This window comes from Medicago truncatula, chromosome 5 (genome assembly GCF_003473485.1).
Source record: "Medicago truncatula cultivar Jemalong A17 chromosome 5, MtrunA17r5.0-ANR, whole genome shotgun sequence".
Lineage (NCBI taxonomy): Eukaryota > Viridiplantae > Streptophyta > Magnoliopsida > Fabales > Fabaceae > Medicago > Medicago truncatula.
Window position 1 is genome coordinate 11,331,795 of NC_053046.1, and position 14,765 is coordinate 11,346,559.

At 30.0% G+C, this 14,765-nt stretch overlaps 2 protein-coding genes across 2 annotated transcripts; one reads left to right on the top strand and one right to left on the bottom strand.

The window, feature by feature from the left end:
• The first annotated feature begins 1,980 nt into the window (after nt 1-1,980).
• Nucleotides 1,981-5,800, top strand: LOC11410070 (2-oxoglutarate-dependent dioxygenase DAO). Its single transcript, XM_003612590.1, has 3 exons — nt 1,981-2,318; nt 3,682-3,997; nt 5,537-5,800. Exons 1-3 carry the CDS (start codon nt 1,981-1,983, stop codon nt 5,798-5,800), a joined length of 918 nt encoding a protein of 305 aa, XP_003612638.1.
• Nucleotides 5,801-8,966: 3,166 nt separating this feature from the next.
• On the bottom strand, nt 8,967-12,325 carry LOC11411102 (isoflavone reductase homolog). Its single transcript, XM_003612591.4, has 4 exons — nt 11,936-12,325; nt 9,704-9,944; nt 9,368-9,571; nt 8,967-9,246 (listed from the first exon to the last, which is right to left on the bottom strand). The coding sequence occupies exons 1-4, from the start codon at nt 12,263-12,265 to the stop codon at nt 9,086-9,088; spliced, it is 936 nt and encodes a 311-aa protein (XP_003612639.1). The 5' UTR covers nt 12,266-12,325; the 3' UTR covers nt 8,967-9,085.
• Nucleotides 12,326-14,765: the final 2,440 nt, after the last annotated feature.

Genomic DNA, 14,765 nt, shown 5'->3' on the forward strand with positions numbered 1-14,765 from the left:
CATGTGTAAAACGTATAGTTGTTTCTATAAAAAAAAAATAGAAAGAAAAGTGGTGTAATTTTTTAGATGAAAAGATGGTATAATTATTACTTGACAAAAAACACAATTATTTTTTAACATAATTTTTCATTTTATGGATCGTTGAAACGATTGTTAGAAAGACGCTAAAAAAAGTCCCGAGCTTAGCTTAATTGATGATAAAGACAATACATAATATATACAAAGTGCGGGGTTCAAATCCTGGTTACCACCCATAAAAAAAAAAAAAAAGACACTAAAAAAAAGTAGCAATCGTATAAAAGATTTGTAATGATCTCTGCCATTTAATCATTCATTCATATTATCAAAAATAATAAATAATCATTCATTCAATGGCTTTTTCAATTGGCCAATGGTTTCAATATCATTTATAGGAAGGCTAAAATATTTTTCCACTTTTCCAACCCACTTTGAGAGTCTCGTATACTTATCCCATATGGGAAACCTAGCTTCAATACAGGTACCAAAAAAAAACTATCTTCATTTATGCTTGCACCTTTAATATAATTGATAAAGGTTCATTTTCAAAAATCTGCAATGCAATTTCTTAAAAATATTGACCTCATAAATCATTAACTTATACCAACATTAAGCTTAGTTCATTTTTCTCAACTCATGCAACATTTAATTTTCTAAAAACATTGAATAAATAAAAGAAGAACAATATTCTTTTTCTCTACATTACCGTGAAAGCAAATGTGTGTGAGTTTATATAAAAAGAACATATTTTCTCCCTTTAAGAAGCAGCACAATCAGCTGCTATTTCAAAGGAAAACGGAATCGTACATGGATATCAAATCAAACAAATATCAACTACTTAATAGGTAGATTACTTCAGAAGGAGATACAGAAATATTGCTAACAGAACATTGCTCAATAAACCACGGATAGTTTCAAATTACATAAAAAAAGTAACATCTTAAAACAAAGAAGCAGGAAATAAGGATTTAGCATAAACGAATGGTTTAGCATGAGAACCCTTTTAAAAGAAAGCAGAGAGCCAAGGGAGGAGCTACAAAAACTGGATTTTGGGTCAGACAAACTTCTTCAAAGACAAACTTCTCCACAGAAATCTGAAACTAAATTTGTAAAAACAGCAAATACAATTAAGGAAACCATGTACACGTGACCATTACGTGATAGGCTGTCTACACAGACGCACGACTTGTAAATTTAAATAAACATTGTCATAAAACCAACTATAAAAAATCAAAAAACAGAAATTTTAAAATCGAAACATCTGAAAACCCACACAATCAACTTCGCAATCTATGGTGTACGTCCTGTACTACAAACGAAGGCGGTTGATAGTTCTGTAAAATTCTGTGGATGGGTTACAGCTCAAAAGTCCTACAAAATAAAAAGCAAAACACCATGTTAGAAATATTCACGGAAAAACATGTTGTACAAAAGAAACGAAAATAGGGAAAGCATTCTAATGATGACGTATGTTATATACCCGTGAGGCAATGGTAGGAGAGCAATGCAGTGAGAGAACAATCGGCCATGCTTGAAATAGGGAGGTGAAGTTTTGATTTTCTCAGGATTTCGTTTGGAATAAGGCAAGGCAAATGAAACTGTTCAGTGAAAACACATATATATAGTGCCAGAATGGACATAGGAAATAGATGGAGTTCAAGCAATCATAGGGAACCGAAATTGCATGTTGGGAAAATAAAACAGCAAATTGAATATGAAACTGAAATGGCATGTTGGAAAAACAAAATTGATGCCAAAGAAAAAAAAGTGGATCGGCAGACTTGTGATTTTTCAAGGTGAAATGCTGATTAGGAAAAACATCAAGGAGTAATTAAGGCATAAACATTGGAGGGAAAATATTAGGTTAAAAATTAGGGTTACTTATAGCTTCACCAGACAAGTTTTAGTAAGAAAGATATTTTCTCCCTCTAGTATCCCCCAAAAATAAAAAGCAACAGAAAAATGACGGGTGAGACTATTCCGTTCATTGATCTTGAGAAGATTTTAGAGCAATTCGAGTGCAAGAAGTTAAGAGATGCATGTGAAAAATGGGGTTGTTTTAGGATTATCAACCATTCTATTCCTTTGACCCTTATGGATGAGATGAAAATAGTTGTTATAGCTCTTCATGACCTTCCTATGGATAGGAAGAAAAACAATAAAGATGTCATTCCTGGAAGTGGTTACTTTGGACCAACTGTTTTTAACCCTGTCATAGAATCTCTTGGCCTCTATGATATGGGTTCTTCACAAGCTATACAATATTTCTGCTCTCAATTGAATGCTACACCTCATCAGAGGTATGCTTAAATTTATTTTAAAAAAAACTTTTAATATTTGCGGGGAGCATGTGACTATTTAAGTGTTTTTTTTTTTTTAATAAAAATGTTCATTAAAAAATATTTAATTTGCAATTAATCTTGATGGATGCTAAAGTTTCTATGGTTACTATTTAGTTCTTGTGGTTGTTTGGTTAGATGATGATTGCTATCTACGTTTTATTTCTAACACCTACTTTAGTCGTGATTTTCACTCAAAATATTAATTATTTTGTACTATGATGTGAATTTTTATTTATATAATTGTTATTGTTTCGGTTATAAAAACTAATAGAAATATTTATTTAAAAATAAAAAAAAATAAATGAAAAGACCTATATGCGTTTGATCTAACATAACATAAAAAGTTAAGGTTTCATTCTCAGATAGGTCTTTTCATTAGTGGATACTCGTTAAACTACTTTCTCCGTGCATGTGTCAAATTTTATCCGTGGATACCCGTGAACACGGTTTTTTTCACTATCCCTACACATACGCATTCAAATTTAAGGATAATTACCCGACCCTAGACCAAGACCCATACATCTGGGTTTTTATCATGTCCAATGCATGTAATTTTTGTGAGTGCCTACTAGGCTTTAGTTCAATTTTCATCCCTCGTCACTTTGACTTGAATTGATGATTAATAAGATTATATAATCTGGTATACTCCTACAATTTAATATAAAATAAATAGACGAGAATAGCAACGTCATGAAATTATCTGTATTAACTATTAGTGTATATTCTACTGTCAATCTGTCATAAATGCATAGTAAAATATAATAGTAATTAATTTTAAAGTAATGATCACATATTACTAATTAGAGGGTACAATTGGTCAAAAAAATTAAAGGGTACAATTCAAACTAAATAAATAATGTTGCATTGAAAACTAAAATTGAGATTCATTTTAAAACAATTAATTATTGCTAAAGTGACACTCATTGTGAAACGAAAACAGTACAACCTTAAATTTGTGCAAACTTCTAAAAAGTTAAATGATAAAAAAGCTCACTTTCTGTGACATATTTTTCCTATATTTATACACATTGTTTTCTTATAAGTAAGATATGTTTTTAGTCCTTATAAAATAACAAATTTTTTGAGTTTAATTCTTAAAAACCTTTTTTGGTTAAATTCTTAGAAATATTTTGAGCATTATTAGTCCATACCTCTTATAAAATCAAGTAATTTAAAGCATCTGTTTTCATAAAAGATAGAGATTGAAAGCATCCATTGGTATTAGATATCATAGCTTTCTATTTTTTTTTTTTTACTATTAGCCAATTGACCTTTTTTACTTTACTTAGAGTGCGAGTGATTGATTTTCTTTGATTACCAGGCAAATAATTGAGACATACGGTAAAGCAATACATGATATGGCAGTAAAAATAGGACAAAATATTGCTGAATCACTAGGCATATTGGATGCTGATTTTGAGGATTGGCCTTGTCAGTACAGAATTAACAAATATAACTTCACTTCAGAAACAATAGGGTCTTTTGGAGCTTCAGTGCACACAGATTCTAGGTTCTTAACACTTCTTCAAGATGATGAAAATGTTGGTGGTCTTAAAGTGATGGATAATTCTGGCTCATTTGTTTCAGTCGCACCATTTCATGGAGCCCTCCTTGCCAATCTTGGAGATATTGCTCGAGTAAGTACTAAGTACATAACAATTCACTAATTTTATCACTAAAATTTTAACTAAATAGAAATATTAACTAGGCTCTAATGTTTAGTTCCCCCGTCTCATTAGTCTATACTATTATATAGAATGAAAAAAGTTAGAGACAATTAGATTTTTATAGAGAGCCTCGTTTATCCTCTGCAATTATATAAAGACAATTGAGATTTTATATTAAGTATGATTCAAACTTATAAAACATGCCATATGATGCATGGATACATGTGGTAGTGACTCGATTGATATGCTTTAATAGCATATAAGATTTTTATATTGGATCTAAGTAATGCATACAAAAAGTGTTTGTAAGATGAGAAGTCAATCTTTATTAATTGAGGTTAGGTCTTATCTTTATTCAACGTGGGAAATAGTTTTTTTTTCTTCTTTTTAATAGGTTTCTTCAAATATTAGTGACAAACTATTTTTATTTACTTCCTTAAAAAAAAACTATTTTTATTTACTCGATAAATAAAACAAGAGAGAACTCCAACCAACATGATTGAGTTTAGCGGAAGGTACCAAACTCCCACAAACTGGTGAACCAAAGTTTGAAGTTCGACTGGAAAAGGTACCCGCGTCTAGTGCCGAATAAGTCTTAAATAAGATTACCTTAGGTGTAGTAGGGATGTTCAAATTCAAACTGATTCAAGAAATCGAAAACAACACAAATTGAATATTATTGGAAGTTTTTGAACTTGTAAAATCACTCGGATCGAATCAGATTTCAAATTCCTTTTCAAAACCAAATCGAACTAAACTGCATAAATATATATGTTAATGCTTATGTTTATTCTGAAGGAATTAATACTTGTGTTTTTTTAATATAATATATTTCGTTAATAATTTAATTGTTGGTTTTTATTTATTTTTTAATAATACTTGTTAGTTTAAATTAACCTTTTTATTTTATTGTTTCATATGTTTCAAACATAATCGATCATAATCCCATACACGATGTTAATTTTAAGTACATTAGTTATATATATATATATATATATATATATATATATATATATATATATTTTGCATAAAACATATATACTACCTTATCGTGTATTTATAATATTAATAGCAATTTTATAATTGTAATTAGGACATCCTAAAATTGATCTAAATAAAACCCCATTAAATTGAATTAGTTCAGACCATTTTTTTTATATGAGTTGTCAAAAATAAATTGAACGTATAATTTTATTTTAGGATCATATAGTTTTTTTAGCTCAAAACCCGTTCATACGACACTACAAACAATGCGGTATGTTCATACCAAAAAAACACGCTACAAACATTCCTAAAGTAGAGGAATCAATGAGAAACCACAAAAAGGAAAAATAAATTGTCTACATTCTGAAACTAAATTGTTCAATGAGTGATTAGTCACCTTCACTTGGGCTTTAGCTTAGTTAAGCTATAAAATTTGAAACAAAAAAGCAAAAAATGGCTTAAGATATTTGTAAATTGTTTTCTTTTGTGCAAGATCTTAGCATATGAAATGAATGCACTATGCAGGTATGGAGCAATGGAAGGTTTTGCAATGTGAAGCACCGTGTACTATGCAAAGAGCCTACTACACGTTACTCAATTGCTACATTTATGTTGGGACCGAGGAAGGGAAATGTTGAGGCTCCAAAGGAGTTGGTGGACCATGATCACCCACGTCTTTATCAACCTTTTACTTATGAAGAATATAAGACGCTCAGAGTTTCCATTAAGAAGGCTCGTGATAAATCTCTGCATGATTGTGAAGTCCTTAAGCTACTACATTTGGTTTAGTGATTTGGGAAATTTAGTGCCCCCTCTTTTCAGAAATATTTATACATGTCCATTTCTTTGTGTTTCAGTTAAATTAAACACCTGTGTCTAAATCCTCTAGAAATAAACATTAGTCAATAAAGGGAAATGGTTATACTGCTAGTGTGCGTGTGCTAAATAACTCATTTATGAATGAGGGATGAAAGTGGCAATTTTTATCCATGTGAATATAGAGTCTTACTTTTATTTTTAATAACTTTAAATACCAAGTTATGTTTTAATATAATTTGTTAATTTGTGTCTTATTAAATTTAAATTTTATTTCTTTAATTTATTTTATTTCTTTAATTAAAATAAAAAAGTGGGAAAGGATAAAAAAAAAAAGAAGGTGTGAAGTACATTACTGGAAAAAATTTCCGTCAACAATGACCTACATAAACATTTGAGACTAATCTAGTAGGACCATCGGATGGTGCATTACTAAGGGTATTTTTCGTTAGTATTTACTCACGGACTGTTTCGGCAGTAATTACTGAGAGATTGAGAGATTATTCCCTCAGTAATGCTTTGTCATAACCACCTCTCCATTATTGAGGGGTTTGTTTTGCCACCAATTCACTAATAATACGGATTACAGAGGACTTTTGTACATTACTGAGGGTTATTCCATCAGTTAAAAACAAATTCTTGTAATGAGCTTATAGCAGATGGACTTATAGAGGATAAACTAGTTGATTGAATTTATAGTGATTCGTAAAATTAGCAATACAAACTATTTTATAAATATTAAATGACATAAAAATTATACATTTGATTAATTTTATTGTAATCAAGAGTGTAGGGGTAAAATTGAGATAAATAATAATAAGATATAAGCTTTAAGTTATAAGTTACAAGCTACTTGAATTAACTTATCAAAAACCATTATAAATAAGTAAAAATAAGATATAAGTTCGTGAGAAAGTACAAACGAGTCTTTTCAAGTCAAATGAGTTTATAAAAAATAGGTTATAAGCTATAATCTCAAAAACATATCTTACCAAACTGACCCTAAATCAAATTAATTACATATTTAAAAGGTGGGAAATTTGGAAGGAAAGAAATAACAGGATCTTCAATGATAAACATTGCTCGACATATCAGATAGTTGACAAGATTAAGTCACTTTCTTTCTTGTGGTTGAAGGCGAAAATTCCTAATCTCCCCTTCAACTACCATGTTTGGTGGCTTAGTCCATTCAATATGTTGGGCATAGGCTAATGTTATTTCTTTCTTTGTTCTCTTGTTTATGATGTGTTTTTTTTTTGTTTTGTTTCCCACTATTTATAATTTGTTTGTGACGTTGGTTCTTTTCTGGTATGTCTCTTGCTAAGAAGAACTTTTTGATTGAATAATATATTTCATTTTAATCTCTTGAAAAAAAATTACATATTTAAAAGATATCTAATAATGAAATTAATTCAATGAAATATGATAGAAATGTCAATCAAATCTGAAGTGACGTGGGACCAAATTTTCATTCAAATTTAAAGAGACTAACGTTAGAATGTTCCATGACCCATATATGTAGGAATTTCCAACCTATTTAATAAAAAAAAGTTCAAATATGAGCCATAATTTTTATTTTTTTTGGGAAAATATCAAAACAATTAAAAAAAACCGCTATTTTACTAAAAAGGATTAGTACTTATTATGGGAATCCTAGTAAAAATTCTAAAAACAAGTAATGTAGTGGAAATTTAAATATCAAATCAACTTTAATTGATGACACCATGTTTGTTTGATAAATGATAATCTTTGTATTCGGAAGTAACTTAAAATTGTCAGTGATCTGGTGCAAGTCAGATCATATGTATTCAATCAATTAGGTAACCGTACAAAAGGTTTACAAGTGATGCAGTGCTATGCTAGCTCATGGCGGAGGTAATGCTCTGGTGAGAGTATAGTGATATTACAAGAGAGTGTCTAGAGGAAACTCTCTAGCTAGAAGAGTTGATACAATTGATGAATAATAAATTGAGAAATGATATTTGTACAATCACTTTTTAACAACTTTGTAACAACTTTCTCTCTCATACTCACGTTATACTCTTATTCTCTATCTTTATTTTTCTCTCTATTGTTTTTAACCAATGAAAAGAGAGAAAAAAGAAGTTGTCTCAAAAGTTGTATCAAATAGTTGTTCAAATATCACTACTCTAATAAATTTGTCCTCGAAATGGTGGGCAATTGTCTTTATATATAAGGGTGCTCAATAATAATTGTCTCCATGAAATTCGCAGAGGAACATTGGGATTAGTTAGTGATTGTAGTAACGACCTTGATCGTCGGAGTTGCGTTTGTCTGTGATGACGCATACAAAAAGTTTCCTGTTGTTGTTGACCCAACGTGGATTATGGGTTATTGGACTATAATGCACTCGACCAAAACCCGATCCAGAACAGTTATAAATGAAGCGGAAAACCAATATCGACAGACCTTAAAAGGAGTAAACCACTAAAGTTATTGGTGAATTTTATGGTAGATATGATAAAAATGCATTTCTTAAAAGGAGATTGCTATATGTCACGAGAGATATCCTCCCGAAAATTTCACGAACTAGTTACTCAATACTATATCACATAAAACACACATCTATTGCCACCTTATTTTCCGCGCCAGCAACACAAAAGTGAGTTTACTCAACATACCATCCCTCAAACTACACCAATTCACCTGTGTTTTCAGGGAAGAAGCACGTTTCATTGGCTAAAGATATTTCGTGACAACTTCGGAAAAATATCTTTCACTGTCAATAGCATTGCTCATAGGTAAATTCCAATTTTTTCAAGATATTTTGTTCCATTTCATTTGAAGATATGTTATTTAAAAATTCCAAACCATCATATTTGTTTCTCATTAGTTGAGAGGATCCAACATTATCCACAATTGAGGTCATCATTATTTAGGTTGATTTGTTTTGTTGAGAAAATGAAACAAGTTTACAATTAAAGCAAACATGATTACAAATTACCCTTTACATGGCAAAGAAAATAACTTGCAATGTGGAACACAATTTAGCTAAGTTTGCTTTAATTTGTGCTGATACTATGTGGATTGAGAAGTGTTCTCATTGTACACTGGCTGCTTCATAGCAGTTGATTTTGTTGCTTAATGAAATCATTTTTTTGGGTAAAAAAAAAGAAGAAAGAAAATAACTTGCAAATGTATAAAATCCCCAATGTATATTTTTTATTATTCGAAGAATAAAAAGTACAAATTTTTGCTTTTAAAAAAAGTACAAATTTTCATGCTTATATAATCTGATCATGCATATAATTTTAGAAATTCATCCATGCGTGTGTATTGCACCTCTGGATAAAGCTTTGACGCCTCTTCTCCATCACCTATTTCAAAATTTGCCAAACACCCTTCATAGAAAATATGATAGAAATGCCCCACTCCTACTTGGCTTGCAAGGTCCAAACCTAAATTTCACACCAATCAAGAGTCAATAATTATTTAAAAATATGAAATATTAAAAAAAAAAAATAGCTATTTCTTTTCTTGGTGTAGATAAATTTATTTTGGGTAAAGGGTGTGTTTTACCTTTCATGGAAGAAAGAAAGTCTTGTTCGGATATGGTAGACTTCTCAAGTTGCTTTCCAATAATTTTCTCCCATTTCTCAATTAGCTCTCTTTGAGTGAGGATGTTTTCTGGTGGCCTTATATATATTGTCTTGTTCAATGTTCGTGGATCATCAATTGTCTTAATTGTGTATGTTGCAACATCATCTTCATCCATATAAACAACTGCCACAAACATGTGCACCTCATATCATATATCTTATTGTGTAAGTTCTAAGATTAATATTTTTGTGCCCTAGCTCACATTTGCAAAAAAAAATAAAAATGTTAACTATTTTTTTCTTATGTTTTACGTACCTTTGACATTGCCGTCACCATAGAGAACAACCTTGTCTCGTGGAGGAAAGAGTGTTCCCATTTGAGAGAGGTTACCGGCGAAGTAGGCCGCGAAACAGTTGGCGGAGATGTAAGTGAAAGGGATGTTGGCATCCTCAATTGTTTTCCTTATAGTCATTTTCTCATCAAATGTGACTCTTCCTGGTTCAAGTGCGTGTCCCATAAGAGCTGGGTCCATTCCAAATTCTGAAGGTAGGAAACGCTGGTGGAAGGGAAAAAATAGTACATAACCATGTGAGACAGAATAAATTCATTTTGTGTATATATACTTACTACAAAACAAAAAAAAGTGATTCAAGTCAAAGTTTGTAGGTGTAATTAAGTAAATATAAACAACATATACCACTATAGTAGCTTTCGATAAAATAAACATACCGCTAACAACATATACTACAAAACTATGTTTTATACATAATAGTATACTATAATCTATGTGATTCTATAAAGCTAACTCTTTGCCACCAAAGCTAACAAACTCTAATTACTAATTTTGGTTAGACCTTTTTAGAACAAGTTTATCCTTACTACTAGAAGAGAGTGTGTTGCTTTTTTTGTGATGCTAGCTAGCACTCTTCAAATAGTTAAAGAAATGATATATTAATTAAATTAATAAGTATTGTTAAATATATATATATATATATATATATATATATATATATATATAATAAGTATTGTTAAAAAAATTAATAAGTATTGTTAAATATATATATATATATATATATATATATATATATATATATATATATAATAATTTATGATCCGAATAACTCAGCATTTTTAGGAATAATAAAATTCAATTTTGTGTGGATTTTAATTTTTTAGATTAATTTGGATGAATGTAAATGTGAACACTTTGGATTGTGGGCTAAATAAAAGAAGGAAACCTCTAATATATATCCAATTCAAAGATGAATCTCACTATTTTTAATAAATTTTATTATGATATTAAATTTATTCTCCATTTTGTATTAACATAATATTCATTTGTTTTTAAATGGTGAAGGTCCATCTTAGTTTGGACCATTTGTAAAAGGTCCATGATGAACCCATAAGAGAAATCAGTTTTTTTACGACAAAGAAAAATAAATCAATTCTTAGTATGAGAAAAGAAAAGTAATACAATATCTATGATTTCATATGTGGTCAAAGGTAGGTGGATCTAAAATACCTCCAAGAAAGGGTCCACCTTTAAACCCTTACCATTTTTAGAAATTTTAATAAAATATTACACTTTTTTTTTTTTTTTTATAAATTGTAAAATTCATTATTTTACTAAAAATATTAAGGATCAATTTTTATACCATTTTTTTTAGAGGTATTTATTAGAATAGCCCAATAAACACCCACACATGTTCTTTACCTTGATCTTTCAAAAAAAAAAAAGTTCTTTACCTTGATCAATTATTTGCTAAAATTTTGTACATGCATATTGCTATTGTTGTGTGACATTGATTTTCAAGTAAAGTTCCCATTCATTACAATACTTGAACTTGCGGCTTGAGCTAGCTAGGTACTAGGTAGATTCAACCATTTCATCAAGGGACAGCTAATGGTAATTTGTTGTGTGGCTCAAATTAAACAGATGAATAATTTAACTCTTCCTAAACAAACAACTTAACTTCATAAAATAAAGTAAATATTTTTAACTTTTGATAATTTTTATTTTTTTTATAAAATTAGTACTTCAACATATTCAACACTATTTGGTAAATTATATATATATATATATATATATATATATATATATATATATATATATATATATATATAGATTAGAATACGTATATTTTTTTGTGGTGGTCAGGGTTTAAACCCCAGATCTTGCATATATTATACATTGTCCAAACCAACTGAGCTAAGCTCACGATGACGTATCATAATATGTATATATAGATAGGTTGAAGATCTCAACTGATTTAAACTAAGAGTAATTTAATATTCCTATGCATCGACGCATGAAAGACACAGAAAACTGAACCATATCATAATACGTTTAGAAAGGCATCACATGTGTGTATTCTTGTTCTTCTTGTGAAAATTCTGTCGCAATATATAGCAGTACTCTTAAACTAAAGGCTTGAAAAAGTTTGAGGAACTAAAGGACTCGAATTCAAACTCAAATGAAAAAGGAAAAACATTTACGTAACAACTAATTACTGATATTTGTCTAAGAAAAATGATATAGATATATACCTTGACATTCCCTGCATCCTTGATGGCTTCAATAAGTTTGAGTTGCAACATCAAGTTGTGAGATCGAAAATGAACTCCAGACATGGTGCAAATAACAACATCAACTAGTTTCACAGCATCTACCAAACTTTGATGATTAGAAAAAGAACCTTCCACAAGATGAGCACCTAGTTTCTTGAATGAAAGAAGCATTTGCACTTTCTCAGTTTCAAGCCCTATATCTGGACGTTGAAGTACATAGGTTTCATGACCTTGTTCTAAACTTGCCTTCACTATTCTCCTCCCAATATACCCAGTTCCCCCCACAACTAGAACCTTACTCTTTCCCATTATTGTTTTTCTCTCTTGTAGCCTTTAGTTTAATTTATCCTCAATATGGATATCATGTGTCAAGCTAAGGCTAACTATTTATAACATAAAAGAATGTGACTTTTTGCCTCAAAAATAAAAAAGGATGTGACTTATCTTATACTCTAATATAGTACAGCCTTCAAAGCAATATAATGGGGGATTATATATATAAATCATTTCATATATTTATATATCAATGTTTCTAGCTATAAATATTTTCTGATAAGTTATCCAATTTTTTTTTTGAACAAGCAAAAATGAGACATACTATGTTAAAAAGCCACAAGTGACCTACCCTATACAGGGGGTGCTAAAGCAGGACACAGAGTTAATACAGAATTTCCAAGATAAAAAATCAACACAACAAATTAAATCAACCAACAGAAAAAAATTACAAAGTGATACTCATACAAGCTAAAGGGTTACGCCACCAATCATGAAAAACAATAGCAATAGAAGGAATCTTTGCATTTAACCACAAGAAAGATTGCAACTTCACTTTGTCGAGCATCTGATGCAGACTCATTTCTTTGTTGTTGAAGATCCTATTATTTCTTTCCTTCTAAATTTGTCCAAACGCACGAAAACCATATTAGCTTCAAGAAAGAGTGTGATGAACGAGGGAAACCTGCTATTTGACCAAACTACACGTAATGATCCTTTATGACAGCAGTATCAACCGATGAAAAACATAACCAATTCTGAATAAGATACCACAATCTTCCAAAGAAGTTACAACATAAAAAAAGATGGTGAGCCAGTCACACAAACATTGTAAGTTGTAACCCACCTGAAACACCCCCGACGCACAAGATTGTCTTTTGTCAGCAATTGATTGCGAAATAAGCGTCAAACACATAAATTGACCTTTAAAGGAACGTGGTTATCCAATATCTTAGTATTATTTGAAAAAGTTAAATTACAATTCAATTTCATGAAAATTATTAATGTTAAACAAATCTTTTTAATAATTTTTTTTGTTAACTAATTTTTTGTTGAGAAGATTAGAATTTTATTATTTTATAGTAAGATATTGCTTTAATTCAATTCGCCAAACATAAAAAGTACACAAAACAAGGGTTTTGTCAAAGTTACTCTATTATATATATAGTTGGTGGCATAAGATCAAAACATCATTTTAACATTTTCTATCACCTCTGTCAAATTCGCCACCTTCTCAATAAAATGTACTATGTTGCCAACTGAATTAAATGATACAAATTTTTATTTATTTTTTGCTTTATTTCTTTTACCAACCCGTTGAATGCCTAAAAAATCCACCTGTTTTCTAGTCCACTCATTTGGATGTCATTCCAACAACTTGAAAATAGAGTGCCAAAATACCAATAACCTTGGACATGTAAAGAACAAGTGGTTGTTTGTGAATTTCCACCTCACACTTCACACATCACAAAACATTGTTGCTAAATGTTTCTAATTATACCTCTTTGCCATAATTCAACCCGAGTTGGCAGCAACCTTCAACCGAAAATATTCACCTTTGAGGCTTCTCGAAAGTTGTAACAATTTAAGCTCCACTCCCATTTGTTATTTATCAACGAGCCATTTTTTTTTCACTATAGACCAAATAGTGATTTGGGAATCTACGTTTCAATTGCAGTCTTTCAAAAAAGAAATACTACTACTGTTTTACGATACCCTTTGAATAGCATGAGAGAACTAATGAAACACAAATTCGTCCACTTTTCCAATAATCTCCCCATCAAGCCGCCACAAAGAGACATGTTTTCCAATACTCCCTCCGTCCCAAATTGTATGACACTTTAGAAAAAAATTTATCCTAAATTATATGTCGTTTTACAATACCAATGAAAGATTAATGTTTCTTTTCCTATTATATCCTTAACTATTTATTACACTCTCTTCTTTCAGTTTCTTCATTTATCTTTCTCATATCATTTACTAAAGACAATTTTGTAAAACAACTCATAATATCTCTTTCCCACAAAATATTAATTACATTTCTTAATATGTGTGAAATGCCCAAAACGTCATACAATTTGGGGCAGATGAAATATTTATTTCAACCAAACAAAATAATTTGGTTTGGATAAACTTTTCAATTTTGATGGATCTCAATAACATGTCAAATAATTTTTTATTTGTATAAAATTTTAGATGGATTATATATATAAATTTACAATCTAACGTTGAAATTTAAAAAATATAAATATAGATTAAAACGATAATAGAGGTATATTATTGATGTCCAACTTCATACTACTGAACTATTTCTTTGATGACTAAAGATGAATTTATAGTGTTCCCGTAAGTTTATTTCAGTTGGTAGGGACATTGCATAAATTATGTAGGGGCTGAGGTTCGAATCCTTGACACCCCACTTCTGCATATTTAATTGTGTGAGCTCCAACCACTAAGCTACTAGACAAAAAAAATGAATTTATGGTTATTTCTTTTTGTATATCCTTATTTATTAATTTTTTTACGTCTACAACAA

What these genes read in the sequence shown, in the direction of transcription:
- LOC11410070 (XM_003612590.1), top strand. Translation starts at nt 1,981, where the DNA reads ATGACGGGTGAGACTATTCCGTTCATTGATCTTGAGAAGATTTTAGAG. An exon ending in AATGCTACACCTCATCAGAG is followed by an intron (nt 2,319 to 3,681) that starts GTATGCTTAAAT and finishes TTTGATTACCAG; the next exon opens with GCAAATAATTGAGACATACG. An exon ending in ATCTTGGAGATATTGCTCGA is followed by an intron (nt 3,998 to 5,536) that starts GTAAGTACTAAG and finishes TGCACTATGCAG; the next exon opens with GTATGGAGCAATGGAAGGTT.
- LOC11411102 (XM_003612591.4), bottom strand. Translation starts at nt 12,265, where the DNA reads ATGGGAAAGAGTAAGGTTCTAGTTGTGGGGGGAACTGGGTATATTGGG. An exon ending in AGGATGCAGGGAATGTCAAG is followed by an intron (nt 9,945 to 11,935) that starts GTATATATCTAT and finishes CCCTTCCACCAG; the next exon opens with CGTTTCCTACCTTCAGAATT. An exon ending in CTTTCTTTCTTCCATGAAAG is followed by an intron (nt 9,247 to 9,367) that starts GTAAAACACACC and finishes TGTGAAATTTAG; the next exon opens with GTTTGGACCTTGCAAGCCAA.